Consider the following 16351-nt stretch of genomic DNA (forward strand, 5'->3'; position numbering starts at 1 on the left):
TCTGTTTTTTCAGTGTTAGATGAGTGGCAGAATGTCATTGTCAATATTCCATCAGAACATGAAACACTCCTCTTGTATTCCATGAAAGGAGTATGTATTCTTATGCAGTTGGTCATTCTTCAGAATTTCAAAATTGTATTAGACAAAAAAATTAGGGACTGTACTAAAGAGAGCATGAACTGAATGATTAAATGCATGTTTTCCATCTTCAGTTTTAGAGTCTCATTGTGAGTTTGTAAGAGCTGCTGTCCCTGACACAGGGTCCAGGCATGTGGATCCCGCTCCTCCCTCCCTGTTCAACGGTGATGGGATTGTCTCAGGATGGTGTTGTGAGGTTTGACCATACATGTCTGTTGAGACATTAGAGCTATGTCAGATCTGTGATACCATAATTGAGGGTTCTTTTATCCACATGCAGCATATTCCGTGTAGCACGTTTCCCAAGAGCTTGGCACGGTGGAAATGTGAACGCGTATCCGTGCCAAGAGCTGTGCTGCGGCGCGGAGCTGTCCCGGGTGTCCCTGCAGACATCACTGGGGGTAGCTACACCTGGGCAGCTGTATTCAGGAAAAAAACACAATTACGTTTTTGGACTTCCTCGAATCCTACCTCATCTCTTACTCTGCATCCATTACAGTTTCTGTTATCTGTAAAGGCCCCCCAAACCAAATCAAATTAAGCGAGATAAACCCCCGCAGCAGGACCCGGGGGCGCTGCGCTCACAGGGGGCTCCGAGGACACGTCCCCGGGGAAGCCGCGGGGCAGCGGAGCGGGAGGTGTGGGCAGGGCCTGGGCAGGGCCGGGGCAGGGCCGGGGCAGGGCCGGGGCAGGGCCGGGGCAGGGCCGGGGCCGGAGGGTTGGGAGCCGGTCCCGCCCCCGCGCTGAGCGGCGGCTGTGGCCGCCAATGGAGCGCGGGCGGCGGGCGCGCTCCCCCGCCCCGGCGGCGCGCACGGGGGCGCGGCCCCGGCGCATGGAGGCGATGCCCTGCCAGAACCAGCGCCTCGGCCCGCGGCCGCAGGAGGAGCCGCCGCCGGCCGCCACGGCCACGGCCACGGCGGGCGGCGGCTCCCGGCTGATCCGCTTCGCGGAGCCCAGCGAGGACAGCGGCTGCCCCAGCCCGGACAGCAGCAGCAGCAGCAGCAGCAACGGGGTGGTGGCGGCGCCGCCGGTCCCCGCGGGAGAGGGCGGCGCGCCGGCCATCGGGCCGCAGCTGAAGCTGCTGCCCATGAACGACCAGCTGCGGGAGCTGCAGACCATCATCAGGGACAAGTGAGCGCCGCGGGGCGGGCGGGGACCGCGGGTGCGGGGCAGCGCGGGCTGGGGAGGAGCCGGGGAGGCTGCGGGGGAATCGCCGCCGGTCGCCCCTCCGTCCATCCCTGCCTCCCTCCTCAGGGAGCCGCAGCCCCGCCGAGCCGCTCTCGGCCGTACCCCGGTGCCGGCTCCCCGCTCGGCGCGGCCGCCGCAGGGATGCGCTGCCCGTGGGGTCCCGGCGCGTCCTCGCTATCCCCGCCGGGGCCGGGGGCCGATCCCGGGGGCCCATCGCGGGGCCGGGGGCCGATCCCGGGGCCGGCGGGACGCTCCTGTGCCGGGCTGAGCGCCGGGCCGGCGGCGCGGCCATGTCTGGTGACGCGGGGGCTGGGCAGGGCAGGGCAGAGGGCGGGCAGCGCTCCCGGGGGTCCCCTGCCCACCCCGCCTCGGGGCCGCCGGGCACTGGGGCGGCGGCTCGGCGGGTCTCGAACCCCCTCACAGATCTTTGCCCTCCCTGATGTGAGGTTTTTTTCTCATCTCTGCGCCGTGGGCGGCTCGGAGCTCGCGTGCCACATCATCATCCCACGGAGCGTGCGGTACAAAAGAGTGTAAAGCCCTGGAGGAAGGAGGCTGTACCTTAGTGGTCACTCCGGCGGGCCCGACAGGAGCTGGGCTGTCCGGATATTGTGTATCCTACCCGCGGGACGGGGCATGGAGCCGTTCCCGGGCTCTGGCTGTAGGGAGATGTGAGCACGGTGTTCCACAGCACATCTCGGGTGGTGAACACATGGTGTGTCTGTACCTTTGATTGTTCAGCACTTGAAAGGTGGTATTGTAAGGTATTAAATTTAGTATGCAATATAAGACGAATATAAGTACCATCCGTCTATTAAAAGCATAATTTACCACCTCTGATGCAAGAACCACCAGCAAAAAGGTGTGAAATCAAGTTTATCAATAGTGATCAGATTCTGAATAAAACCTCTTCCTGCAACGCATTGGCTTTGTGACATCTGCAATAACTAACTCATTGCACAGACACTGCTTGTCCCTGTGCTTTGTATCTGTCCATCTGCATAGTCTACGTTTTGATATTTTCTTCTTCTCTTTATAGCTAACAGTAATACAGTTTTTAATGCCAAACTCTCTCAAAGAAACAATACCTCCATTAATTTTATTAGCTTACCTGAGCTTTGTTACCTTAAACTAGTTGTGGTTTGGGATTTTTTGCCTAGTTTTGTTTGTTTGTATTTTGGTTGGTTGGGTTTTGGCTTTTTTCCCCTTAATTTTCAAAGTATTGTGGAAAAGCATAATCTCCTGGCAGGCAGGAGCACCCACAGGTAGTCTTTGTGTAAGGACGACACTTGTGGCAAGACCACACAGAAGATCTCTGCAGGTGAGAACGGTGGCCTGGCAGCTTCCCTGCAAAGCAGAGAGGGAAGCTGTAAGTGGGCTAAGCAGAGAAAGAGAGGAAATCCAGACCAGGCTTGGTGATGGCCTGTAAAAGGTTTTGAGGTTAGTGAAAAGGAAATAGCATATAGGCAAATACTAACAATGTAGTTACTGTACTTAGTTATTATTATTTTGTTGTAAGCAGATTTTGAACTGCTGCAAGTCCATTTAATAGGTTTCTGGTTATAGTGAGCTTATCCAGAAACTTGGAAGACATTTTCTTAGAGTTGCATCAGCTTCATTGCACAAGACTTTGGTAAGAGGAAGTCTAGAATAAGGCTTGTAAATAATGAATTACTCAGAGCAGCTACAGCAATCGCAGACTGTACTTTATTCTGCCCTGGCAGTGGGGATGTAACTGTCACTTCCAAGCTCCCTTCCCAGCCAGTGAGGAAAACTGGACAGCAGCCTGCTCAGAAAGCCAGGTATAGACTTTGTAGGTAAGGACGATAGGGAACCATTATTTTTGTGTTCTGTTCCAGAAATTCAGCTGCATCTCATTAAATAAGAGACCTCAGACTGGCTTATTTTAGTCCCTGTCATTCAGAAAGATGCTGGAACATGCCTAGCTGTGAAGGGGAGAGGCTTTTTTGGGCACTGTTTATTAACCTTTCCCTGGGCAGGTGCAATCTGCCTTAAGAAAACTGTAGCCACTCTAGCATTTAAACCAAGTACTGAAAGAAACTCTTCATCAGAAGTACCCTGGTTGTGAATTGCCAGCTAAAGAAAAACCCACCTTCATTTGGCTGGTCATCATGTCCTGTGGGGTTCAGAGACACCTGGGTACGTGATTTAGCCTGGTAGACTAAAATAACCATGTATTTCTTTTGCTTCCTTAAAATGAACAAGAACTTGGTCTGTGTGCTGGAGTTGGAGAGATGGGTAGATCACCTCAGCTTGCATGGGTTTGCTCATTTTTCCTCAGGCTTGTCACTTTTCCATCCAGTGAATGCCTAATGGGGGGCAGATGCCTTTTACACTGTGTGCTGGATATGAATCTCGAGTGCTCTAATGATGTGTGAACTGGTGCATTTAAGTATTGAACATTCTGGAACAAACAGTTACAGCCTCTTCCCAAGGAGGGAATTATCTCAAAGTGATTTCTGGCCTTACAGATGAGAACCAGGGATCTGGAAGCTGAAATGAGTTGTTCAGCAATGTGTTTATGTCGAAGCAAACTCATTAGTTCAGGTTGGTAGTGTCATTTTAACTCCTAATTTAACAATAGACATGATTTAAATCCAGATATTTAAAGGTTCTTGTGTCTGTTAGGTGAGATCATTCTGTTGTTCTCTGCTAAGGCTTCTCACTCCCTAGGGAACAGTGATACCATAGAAATGCAGATGGCAAAGCAGTGGGACACACAGTCCTGGCTGCTGCACAGAGCAGAATGATTCAGGAGTGTATAATTCACCTGGGATGAGTAAAGCTGACTGCTGCAGCAGGGAGGGTGGGATCCCTTTCACGTCCCACCCCCAGCCCAGGCACTGAAAAAATGAAATACTGAAGGATGTTAAGTACTGAAGTACTGCAGGTAGAACATGGACCTGTTTCTTAGCTACATCACTTCCCTGAATGCCAACAGTGTGTCCAGTGCCTTCGGTTTTCTTAAAAAGGCCTTGTACAAATTCTGTGTAGAGAAGGGGTTTTTTTCCAGCCTTACCATCACAGTGAGAAACTGGAGTTAGAGAAGCCCCCAAGCCTGCAGCCCTGTCCGTGCCTGTAACTAAGGACCGAGTGCCAAAGCAGGAAGAAACCCTGCAGTTACCTTGCAAATCCAAAACCCATTTCTTCTCTCAAGACAGGCAGGTGACCGCAACTGTACATCAGCCTTGCTCCCTGGCCTTCAGAAACAAACTGAAATGACTCTATATTGTTACCACAAAGCTCCCGTTGGTAGCTGCCTGCGTCAAGTTGGGTTTTAATGCCTCATCTTTTTAGATGCTGTCTTGTTACTCGATCAAGAAGCTGAAACAGTTTCTAGTCTGCCATGGATCGTTACTTTCTATACTTCTCTCTGGTATTTCAGGGGAACAGTTATAGTGTTTTCACAGAAGGCTTTTTTTCTGCTCGTAGGATGTGGGTCTTGAAATGTGGTTCCAGCTTTGCAGCTGCCCGTGTACACAAGGTCTTTCATTTTCAGTATAACTATTCTCATTTTTATGCAGTGTGGTTTTCTGTTGTCCTCCCCCTCTCAAAAACCAGGCATGATAAGGATGTTCAGTGAACTGGGCATAAAACCATCTGTGTCATTGCAAGGACAGAGTAGTTAGTTTAAAGCCTGTAATAATATGTATTAATAACTCAGAGTATCCACCCTAAATATATATCACTTTATTGTAGACTTGCCTTGCCACCCATTTTTGAGATTTGGGTAGATTTTCTGAAATGCCATAGTCTGGGAGAACCTAGATGTGCTACTTTGCTACGTTCCTTTTTAAAAAAATACTTACACACCATAGATGGAAATATGAATCCTATCAAAAATCTTAATAAAAGTAGTTCTTATAATTGTAGGGGTCTGGGGTTGTTTTTCGCAGTTTTGGGGGTCTTTTTGAGTATTACCTGGTTAGTGTCAAAGTGGCAGAAAATTAGGAATATTCTGTTTTTACTGGAAAGAAGGAAAAAAATAAAAGCAAACAGTGTTTTGTAGTGTGTTATTAGTACAAGCAAAGAAAATAGATTAGGCTGACACTCTTTTTAAACCTCGTTTTTTCAGTGTGGCTCAGTGACCAATTCCCAGGCAATGAGCAGACAAACCTCTTGCCTTTCACTCCTGTTAATGTGAGATGTCACAGAACCTTGGGGATTAAATGCAGAACTCTCTTTATGGTGTTAAGGAGACCTGCAGAGTATCACAGTTTGACAGTGAGAGAGGGGTTTTCCTGCTGTGATTAATACAACAGTACATTTCAAAGGACCTGTCTGCCATGTGACTGCTGTGTCTCAGTGTTTTGAAGGTGAGTGTCCTGCAAGCCTGAGCTCTTGATTGGAAACATGTCCTACTCTCATGGAGTGAGAGTTGGTCTTGTGGGAAACAAGGTGTTAAAATCTGCTTCTAAATTTCAGGCCTTTAACCTTTCATTCTGCCTGCTGAAGGGGCCAAAAGCCAAAGAGTCATATGAGTAAAGGGTTGTACCCAGGCTAATCAGAGGCAGAGAGGTGTTTTAATGGGAATGCTTGTTAATCCCTGCTCACTTTAATCTCAGGTTCACTGATCTGTTCACATTCTGAATGAGTTCCAGATAAGATAGGATATGTCCCCTGCTTATCCGGTGTGTTGTCAGTCTCAGGGCTGAGGATCTGCACTGTCATTGTCCACGATTTCTAAACTGAAGTTCTTCTTGCTGAGGGCTGCAGGGAATGCACCAGATTGGTGCACATCTGAGCCTGGGATGTGTTTTGGAACTGAGCTGGAATGGCAGTACAATGGAATACCTACAGAACATCATCCCTATGTGTTCATGCTTTAATTGCTACTGGGACAGAGCAGCAGTAAGAGCCAAACCCTGGGTTTTACTCACTGCATCCCAGTGCCTGCCACCAAACAGGAAACCTACGATGCAGAATCTCTGGGATAAATTTTGTATACAGTAGGAGATTTTTCTCTGAACTGCCTTAGGATATATTGCCCTTGAATTAATGTTATATTTAATCAATGTTCGTAAAATTATTCCCCAATTTAAAAAATAAATTATTACTTTTTTCAGGAAATCCAGTAGAGGAGACTTCGTATTTTCTGCTGATCGTCTGGTAGGTGAAGAATGTCTTCTTCTTGGCATTGCACTTGGTAACTCTTCCATTAAAAAGGTCTTTCAGGACAGAATAAGGTGTGAGAGCAACTTTCCTAACCAAAGGAAATTGCTATTTGACAGCAACTTTCTGTGTAGGGACTTCTGTTCTCTGTTTCATCTCGATGTATTCCAGAAACCATGTTATTATCAGACACAGCTACATGAGGACAGGGAGCAGTAGTAATAAGAGACTGTTTATAAACAGATGCACAGAGGCTAAAGATAATTGAGTTTTACTTTGAAACAGCACTTTTGATCTTGGGAACAGAGCAGTACAATTTCTTACAGCCTAGATGTTAACAATGGCTTGCATGCAGAAGTGCCTCCTGGCACTTGTTGTGTCTTAGATTAGTAGCTTGGGGTGCATCCACATAGAGAATTTGCTTTTAGCCATAGGGTAGTTACTATCAGGGACAAAGCAGCTGGAAGTTTTTAGTAAGAACAAAGACTGTTGGGAATGCAGCCTTTTTCTCATTGAAATTACATGCTTAAAGAAAACCACAGCACTTGCTACCACACCTATACTTCCTTGGATGCAAGAAGGTGTTTGCTTTTTGCAAATCCACTCTCATTAACAGAGAGTCCAAAGACCATTCAGTTCCCAGTGCCATTTGCCACAGCAGGCTGGTTCCCTGTGACAAGCCCAGTCTTAATCCAGGCCTTATCCAGGCTTGCTCAGGGCTTAGGTATGACCACAACCCAGGATTGTGACTGAAGTGCTTTTTATCTTTGTGGCTTTCCACTTTCCCCGCCCCCGCATTCCCCTTCTTGAGAAAGTTTCCTGCATTCCAGTAGCTTATTGTGAGGGATTAGTGTGAAGGACCTCTCCCAGGTACCTTCTCACTCTACATGGATGTCCTGAAGAGCTCACTGATTTTTTTTATTTTTTCCCTTCCTCATTGCTAGAAACTGCAGCTTCCAGGCAGTGAGTTCAGGCCCTTGTACCAGCATCTTTCACGGCTGGGCAGCAAAGCTGGGGAGCTGCTCTTCACAGAAACACCTCAGTGTGTTGGTCCTGCAGCTCTTTGCTGAAGAATCTGCTGGTCTGTTTTCCATTTTTTTTTAGGAAGACTTTTACATGGAACAATATGTAGGAGTCTCACTTTCTGTGTGTTATTCCTAGGTGTGGCAAAGAACAGTCACAGCTTCATGTGGGACACGGTTTCTACTAAACTTAGCAAAGTACTATAGTTATGACTTGCTGTATTGTTCACCCAATGAGCAAACAGAGCTTAATGGCAAAACTCAAAACATGAAGAGAAGAAACGTGTGTGGGATTGTAGGGGAACAAAATACGCCTTGCTGCAGAGAGAAAATGAGAATGCAATTAAGCTTGGTATTAGCTTGGCAGCTGTTAGTGGCAGTGTCCCATAAGATCACCATAAGGAGAGGTCTTAAGGAAGGATTCTAAAGCTGATGGATTTCTGGCAGTTTGTTCCTAGTGTAAGAGGATGATACAAAGGAAACATTCAAAGATACTTGTGAGCAAAAGCAGTTACCAAGTGGTGATTTATCAGGGCGTGTCTGAAAGCCACTGCCAGGGCTGGGATCCTGAAGCTGAAAGATGTGGGATTAAAGTTATGAGGATGAGGACAATCCATCGGGTGTTTGTGAAGGAAGCAAGCCTCTGGCATGGGAAACAACCAGTCATTATGACTTGTGGTGGGACAGGTAGAACTCAGGATGGGTGGAGGGACTGGCAGACAGCTCCTCCTGGTGCAGGAGGCTCACACTGATCCCAGCACCCACACATTGTGCAGGTACTGAATTGATGTCACCTCAGGTCACAGGTACACCAGTGCTCTGCAGCAGAAAGCAGATTTTGGGGTGTGACTGGAGGCCTGAGGTTGAGGAATGAATTAGTTTCTCAGCCCTACCATCACTCCCTGTATAACACTGAGCAGGTCCTTTTCTGCTCGCCTGCCTCTTTCAGGGGAGGATAGTTCCAAAGGGGTTTGAAATGCTGAGCTGCAAGGAGCTGTACAGATAGAGAGCATGGCTGACAGCCTGCTGTCCTGCCTCCTTTCAGCTTCCAAGTAAAGTAACACAGAATGGGTTAGATCCCCTAGGAATCACTATGATTTTGGAAATGAGGTGATGCATGGCTGTCCCATAAAAAAGTTAGCCTGCTGTGTGCCCACAGATGGGGGAACATTATAATGGTCACTCCAGAATTTATTTACATTCCAGTTTCTTGACCTTTAAATGCTTCATCTTTTTCCAAATTGCAGGCAGGCAGGAGAGTTGTAACAGGCAACTGCCAAGATCACAGATACCTGTTGGGGTGGCTCTGAAAGAGCTCCTGTTTTCCCAGTTTGATGTGGTTGGAGCAGCACCACCTCCCACTGCACCCTGACTGATTCCTTATTTAGTTATGTTTAGGTCCCCTTTAAATGAGAGCACTGTCACCTGCTTGTTAGAGTTGCCTATATCCAGATTTCTCTGTTCCTGAAATCTGAAGAACTGGTCAAACCTGATTTCTTCCCTGGTATTTGTGGTGAGACTTCATTCACATGCTTAATTGGCTGAGAAAAGATAGATTTCACTAACATTTTCATATCCTTGAAATGTTTATGTGGTAGTTGGCTAAAGCTCCTTGGACCCTCCATTAACTCTTGTTTTTGCTGACAGCTCTAGCAGATCTTGTACTAATGAAGGTTCAAAGCAAACAGTATTTCTCTTTGTTTACTGCAAAGGCCCTGGGGTAAATCCTAAATGTAAAACTCTAATAAATGAGCACGCTGACATATAATTCTGTATATCAGCATTAAATGCTTAATCTAAACCTTCAGCATAACTCTGGAAGCCTTGACAGTTTAAGCAGGCCTACCAGAAATTAACATCCCTTTTAGCTTTGTTTTTGTTTCCCAATTAAAAATAGACTTTATTTTTCTTATTGATAACTTTAATTAACGGTTTTAATTTCTGGTCACATTCTTTTACCTTGGGACCTAAACTTTGCTTTCCTGTTTCACGTGAGGCCATAATAATACCTGTTTTAGCTTCCAAGCAATGGCAACCACCTCTCTGGGAGAGGAACAGGGCTGCTGGTTCTTGGGGCTAGAGAGAAAAGAAATGGAAATCAATCCCTGAGTATGGAGGTGGCAGAAAGCACAGTGCAGAAAGAAGTGTTTTATCAACACTGACAAGTTTACAGAAGAATCCTTCCAGCCCCTGTGTAAAACACTGATATGTGTAGGAAGATCAAGGAGCTTATCTGGCTATAAGACCTTCACTGCTTTACTCTAAACTTTTGGCAGATGATGTAGAATGATGTTAACCCTGTCAGCAAAACAGGAGTATGAAAAAAAGTGTTTCTTCCAAACCTGGCTCAAAAGTTGGGGATTTTTTGGTGTGAATTGACTTTAAAAAATAAAATAAAATTGGGTACAGATGTTCTAGAAACTGCCCACCACCTCTGAGTAAGGCTGCCACAAACCCAACTCTAGGAAAAAAAGTTGGACTAAAATGACTAAAAAAATCTCCAAAGAGGGATTATAAACTTAAGGGACCATCTCTCATTTCTAGCAGAGGCTGCCTGTGTGCCAGGAACTGGGGCAGAATGGAAAACCAGAAAAAACCTTCCAGCCTGCCGTGCCCTGTTTCTGGGATGGGAAGTGCCTGAGGGGAGCAGTACAGCTGCTCCATCCCAGGAACAGTCCCCTCACTTCTGCCATCCTACAGGGACTTTGGAATAACTAGGCTCATCTCTGGCTCAGCTGTAGTTCTCCTGGAGCAGTTCTGGCCCACAAATCTTTGGCTCATGAACAGAGAGAAATTTAACATTTTTAATACCCAAAGCATGTTTCAGGGGCAATCATGATGAAGGTATTTTGGGAACTTTGCCTGGGGTGCAGCTGCAGGGCAGCCCCAGGAGAGAACTGGAGGGTTTGTGGCCACTGGAGGGGTGTGTGGCTCATGAGCTGCACCTCCACCTAAACAACAGTGGGGGTGGTTGGCAGAGCATCCCACAGTACCCACAGCTGGCAAGTGCCAGAAGAAGGTGATAAAGAGATTTCTAGATCTGCTGACTTGTCTTTGGGCACTCAGTGGTGTGTTTACATTGCTGCAGCAATGTAAAAGTGGCTGTTCTGGCAGCCCCACTGCAGGTTAGTCCTGGAAAAACAGATGTGAAAATAGACCTCAGAGCTCGACTGGAGGGGAACTGAGGGGGGAAATTTTCCCTTTCCCTCACTGGTATTTCCTATCAGCAAATGAAGTTACATAAGTGCCTCATTCCTCTGTTGAGAAAACTTTGTCTGTGATGTCTAGGCCTGCCAGATATAAATAAAGTCAGTTTTATGATTGCTGAGGAATCCCCCTTTCCCCCAAATTGATTTCGCAATACCTTCATTTGATCTGTGGGCAAAATGTAGGCATCACCACAGAAAGGTCTCTAAATTCAGTCCCTAACTACTATTAAAAAGACCCTTCTAGACCCTTTGGGCTGTTAGGTGTTCATCTAGTGCTTTTAAAAACTGCTAACATGGAGTATCTTATGTCCATAGATAACAAATCCCTTCGAGCTGACCCATCTCTTTGGTTCCACAGATCAGACTGGTGGTTGAAGAGGGACTGAATCAACTGCCCTACACAGAATGTACTGTGACCACTCCAACAGGTACGTGGGAAAGGACTCCTCTCCTGGGCACGACAAGAAGTGGAAGTGTAACTAATATAAAAAACCCAGAACTGTTACAGGAATCATGTAATATCTCTAGGTGGAGGGGACTCACAGGATCATGGAATCCAACTCCCTGCTCCCCACAGCACTGCCTAAAACTGAACCCTGTGACCCTGAGCACCTCCCTTGGGGAGCCTGAAACAGTTCACCATGCAGGCACATGAGCAGGAAATGAAAAGTGGCTGTGTTGGCACTAGAGGAAACCATGGCAGTAACTGTGGTTTGCTCCCATGAGCTGTAAAGATCCATAAGTTGTGTTCATAAGGCAGCTGCTGAGGGCATCACAAGTCAGTGGGAACTGAGTGTGTGGTGTGACCCACAGCACACCTGTAAGACATGCACCAGGTGAGTCCTGTTCCCCTGAGAATTCCATTGGCAGTTCTGCAGGGAGACATTCTGTCTTAGTTTAACAAGATTACAATTTAGAAATTAAAAGAGACTTCAAGTGGAAGTGTGGAAAAGGAAAAGAAACAGCTTTTTATTAACAAAATCTGAATAAACAACAAATGCTGTAATCAAAAACTTTGAGAAGAAACAACAAAATCCCAAATCCCCCAGGTGAGGGGGAGGGAAAACCCACGGCAACCCAGGGAGGGGGGGCAGGACTGTCCCGGCAGTTCAAAGCTCTCGCAGCCAGCAGTGAAAAAAAACCAAGTCCTTTTTCCCACAGGCAGTCTTGAAAGCAGAATACCTCGCTCTGAGATGGGTCGGTCTCTCTCTCTCGGTTGTTCTCCCCCAGGTGTCCCGTGGGGGAAAAAAATTTCCTCTCAGGAAAAAAGAAAGAGGCAGCCAAAAAACGGGCTCCTGCTCTGTCCGGTCCCGGACCAAACCAAAAGCCCCCGAAGCAAAGACTCCAGCCCTCCTGCAGCCCCCGCCCTTCCCCGCCAGCCCTCCCCCTCTCCTCCTCCCCCTCCCCGCTCCTCCGCACTCCGCCCACACCCCCTCCCCGACTCCCCCCAGCCCGGAAGAAAAGGGGGTTGAAACGGGGACGGGAACGGGACCCTACGGAAGAAAAAGAAAATTCCAACATCTGTTTTCAAACCTATGACACGTTCCCACCCTCTGCAGTAAATCATGGGTATGTCTTTGCTTTGTTAGAGAAAGGGTGGACCGTGAAACTCGGCAGAGCTTAGGCAGCACCCAGGGGGCACCGTCACTTCCCTGGGCTCCTTTGGAAGTGAAACAGCAGCTCCTTTACCTCTGGGGCACTGCTGGCACCTCTGCTGGCACCTCTGCTCCCATCAGTCTGTGACAGATCGATGACCATCCCTCGTGTGTCACTCAGTTTGACTGGCAGGTCTCCTGCAAGGGACATCACTTGGAAGCTCTACAGTGTTTTGAGTGGGAAGTCTTATGTGCACACCATTGCCCCTTTTTTCTTTCGGTGATCAAGTGGCACTGTAGGATCATATTTCAGTTCTGACTGTCACCTGCAGCACTGGACTGCATTTACCTGGCTCCTGGGGGATGCACTTCTCACCTTCCTTTTGCATAGTGTCCTTTATTTAAAGTAGTCACCAAATCCCTGAGCTTTCAAACACACACCTGACAGGATCCCCGCTATAAACACACACCTGGCAGGATCCCTGCTGTGCTGCTGTTCTGACATGACTTTCAATGATAAAAAGAGCACAAGTTCTTTACCAGTTGGGTTTTGGCCCTGTTCCCATTGCTTGCTGGAGGGCTGCAGGGTCTGGGGTGCAGGGTGGTTTGTACCACCTGTGCAGACCCATGGCCTTGGTGTTGTCCCCTGGGTATTTGCAGGATCTTGGTTCCATTCCTACTGAGGTCACGTCGCACAGTGTCCCCAAAGGGGTGTCCAGAGGGGGCAGAAGGGAACTGCCACTGAGCCCTGGTTTCTTTCCTCACAGGACACAAGTATGAAGGAGTCCGATTTGAAAAGGGAAACTGCGGGGTCAGCATCATGAGGAGTGGTAGGTACTGCTGGTGTTACAGGAGTGTGAATTAAACACTTTGGAAACCTGTAAGAACTTCCTTGCAAAAAATGTGCAACAATATTTCTTTACAGCAAAGGTTTACCCAAAGCTGCCAGTTGTTGTTCTTGATCACAAATGTCCAGGAGTATCTTTCATTAACATTTTAGGCAACAAATGGCTGCAACAGATTTCCTCTGGCCTCTTCTCCTCCTCTGGTTCCCACTGCCCACTCCTGCCCAGAGCCAGGGCCCCACTCCAGCCACGCCCTGTGGTGGCAGAGTTATTTCCCAGTGCTGTGCAAACCTTGGGATCTGTGCTGTCAAATCCATTGGCCCCACAGCTCCTGCCCCACACTCTGCACCGGGGGGGCTCCAGGCAGAGCTCACGGATGTTCCCCAAACCCCACACTCTGGTTCTGCCACTGCCAGCTCTGCCCTCTGAGAGCTCAGCACTGCTGTGTGGGAACAACAACAGCCAGGGGCTCGGGAACACCGACACCCAGAGCTCAGGAACACCAACACCTCAGGAATACCAACACCCAGGGGCTCAGGAATACCAACACCCAGGGGCTCAGGAACACCAACACTCAGGGCTCAGGAACACCAACACCTCAGGAATACCAACACCCAGGGGCTCAGGAACACCAACACCTCAGGAACACCAACACCCAGGGGCTCAGGAACACCAACAGCCAGGGCTCAGGAACACCAACACCTCAGGAACACCAACAGCCAGGGCTCAGGAACACCAACACCTCAGGAACACCAACAGCCAGGGGCTCAGGAACACCGAGGGGATTCGGTTTTCTGTCTCAGCACAGAAAAAAGGAAAAGAACATCAAGTGTTTTTAGAACTGAGGACAAACAATCTCCCTTTAGAACTGTTCCCAGAGGAGCAGAGGAGGGACTGTCCCTGCAGCGGGGCTGTTTCAGCAGTGGTGGGACTGTCCCTGTCCCTGCAGTGGGGCTGTTTCTCAGCCTGTAACCCTTTGCTGTTGGGGCCTGTGCTCTCCCTGCAGGAGAGGCCATGGAACAAGGCCTCCGGGACTGCTGCCGGTCCATCCGCATCGGGAAGATCCTGATCCAGAGCGACGAGGAGACCCAGCGAGCCAAGGTGTACTACGCCAAGTTCCCTCCAGACATCTACAGGAGGAAAGTGCTGCTGATGTACCCAATCCTGAGTGAGTGTCTGCCACCTTTATGGACAGTCAGACTCCTCGGAACGGGGAGGGCCTGAATGAAAGGAAACCCTCCAAATTTCAGGGGCTTGGATGAGGTTTTCTGCTTGGTTTAGGTGACAGAGCAGGGAATTATCAGGCTGTGCCAGGACACACATTAGTCAGCTGCACCAGTGGGAATGCAAAGCAAATCCTTTGGCTATGGCGGCGTTTGGGAGAAAGGCTGAAGACTAAGACTTGGTATAAATTGATTTTTTAAAATTTTGCCATGAGCCAAGATTCAAACAGTATTTTTCTTACATTATTAAAAAACATTTTTGGATCAATATTATAATCTGAGAAGTAAATTACTTTAAAATTAAATCCAGTTAATACTGACAAAAAACCCCTACTCTGATAAGGAGTTTGTTGGGATGAGGTAACTTTTCCAGTCTAAGTTCCTTCATTAGGAGTGCAATGGTTTCTGGTTAACACATGCAGAGGTGATGGCTTTCCAGTGGGAAAGGACAGAATCACCATTCAGTCACACACCAACATTACCACAGGTATTCTCAGACATGTTCATCATCCAGGGGAAAAACCCATGCAGTCTGTCCCTCTGTCCCCTGCAGGCACTGGGAACACTGTCATCGAGGCTGTCAAGGTGCTGGTGGAACACGGGGTCCAGCCCAGTGTCATCATCCTGCTCAGCCTGTTCTCCACACCCCACGGTGAGTCAGGGCTGTGGGGGGCACAGGGGTGTCCTGGGGAGGTGACATCAGTCCCACGTGTGACACAGTGGGGCAGAGCTGAGCCTCTGCCACAGCCCAGCCCCGTCACTCTGCCCAGAACAGAGGGGGCTGGGGGTTTTATGGCTGAATTGTAAAACAGAGCCGTGGTGTGGGCAGTGAGTGGGGCAGCAGAAAGGAAAGGGCCTGTCACGCCGAATGGGAAAGGATTCCTAAAAGCAGGATTTTGCAGCACTGCCAGGTCCATGAAGGGCTTCCATGGCTCCCAGAGCAATGGCAGTAGCCCATGGAATGGGATGGGTAGGTCCAGCACCAAAAGGACACCAGTTCTGCCAGGAGTGGGAGGTGAATGGAGCTACAGAACAGTCCTGTCTGCACGGTAGAGATGTTATCTGGGAAAAGGGGATCTAAACCAGGGACATCTGCCTCTGGGAAGTATGTAAATGGGCCTTGTGTGTTTTAGAAATGGGCCATGGCAGAAATCACTACCAAAACACTGAGCTGGACTGCAGGGACTTATTGCTGGCAGCCTGGAACCACTTTAGTCATTAGGTGGGGAGTACACATGTACCGTAAAGGAAAGGAAAATCCAAAGAAGAGACCCCCAAAAAAGCAATCCCCTGCAGTCAGGAAGTTTTCTTCAGACATTAGCTAAGGCAGGAACAGGAAGTGGAGACAGGAGCACAGAGCCTGACTCACCTTCAGAGTGCTGCTGATCCTAATTTGGCATGTGCTGAAGCACTGTAGTCATTATTGCCTTTGCTTTTTCTTCAAAGGTGCCAAATCCATCATCCAGGAATTCCCAGAAATCACCATTTTAACTACAGAAGTGCATCCTGTTGCACCAACACACTTTGGACAGAAGTATTTTGGAACAGACTGACAATCTCAGAACAACTGGATGTGACTCTATGACATTACAAGAGGTTTTTTCTATGTTTTATTATTGTTGGGTTGTCAAGGGCATGTTTGGGAACCTTTCTGGCCAAAGGGGGAAATACTTGACTTAGGTGAGTTCTGGCCTGAACAGGGATCAAAGCACTCTGGTTACACGGCCAAGCATCTCCATGTTGGGGTTGTTAAACTGCCACACTCTGCTTTAACTTATTTATTCTTCTCTCTCCTGTCTGTGGCTGCCTGCAGAGCAAATAAACCCACTAAATCCCAGCAGAGCCTCCTTCATTTCTGAGGTCACTGTCCATCACTCCAGGTCAGCCAGTACAGCCACTCCCAATGCCTCCAAAACTAGGGGTGCACTGGGACCTCAGTGTCCTTCTGAGCAGCCACAGGGAATTTTTGGCAGAATTTTTGGTCTTCGGCTGGTGGCTGAG

At 48.4% G+C, this 16351-nt stretch overlaps 1 protein-coding gene across 1 annotated transcript; it reads left to right on the forward strand.

Moving 5' to 3' along the window:
- Nucleotides 1-958: 958 nt before the first annotated feature.
- UPRT (uracil phosphoribosyltransferase homolog) lies at nucleotides 959-16187 on the forward strand. The gene is made up of 7 exons (XM_032702269.1): nucleotides 959-1269; nucleotides 6411-6453; nucleotides 11046-11115; nucleotides 13050-13112; nucleotides 14134-14295; nucleotides 14904-15002; nucleotides 15797-16187. Exons 1-7 carry the CDS (start codon nucleotides 971-973, stop codon nucleotides 15901-15903), a joined length of 843 nt encoding a protein of 280 aa, XP_032558160.1. The 5' UTR covers nucleotides 959-970; the 3' UTR covers nucleotides 15904-16187.
- The last annotated feature ends 164 nt before the right edge of the window (nucleotides 16188-16351 follow it).

Source organism: Chiroxiphia lanceolata, chromosome 14 (assembly GCF_009829145.1).
Source record: "Chiroxiphia lanceolata isolate bChiLan1 chromosome 14, bChiLan1.pri, whole genome shotgun sequence".
In the NCBI taxonomy this organism is placed as follows: Eukaryota; Metazoa; Chordata; class Aves; order Passeriformes; family Pipridae; genus Chiroxiphia; species Chiroxiphia lanceolata.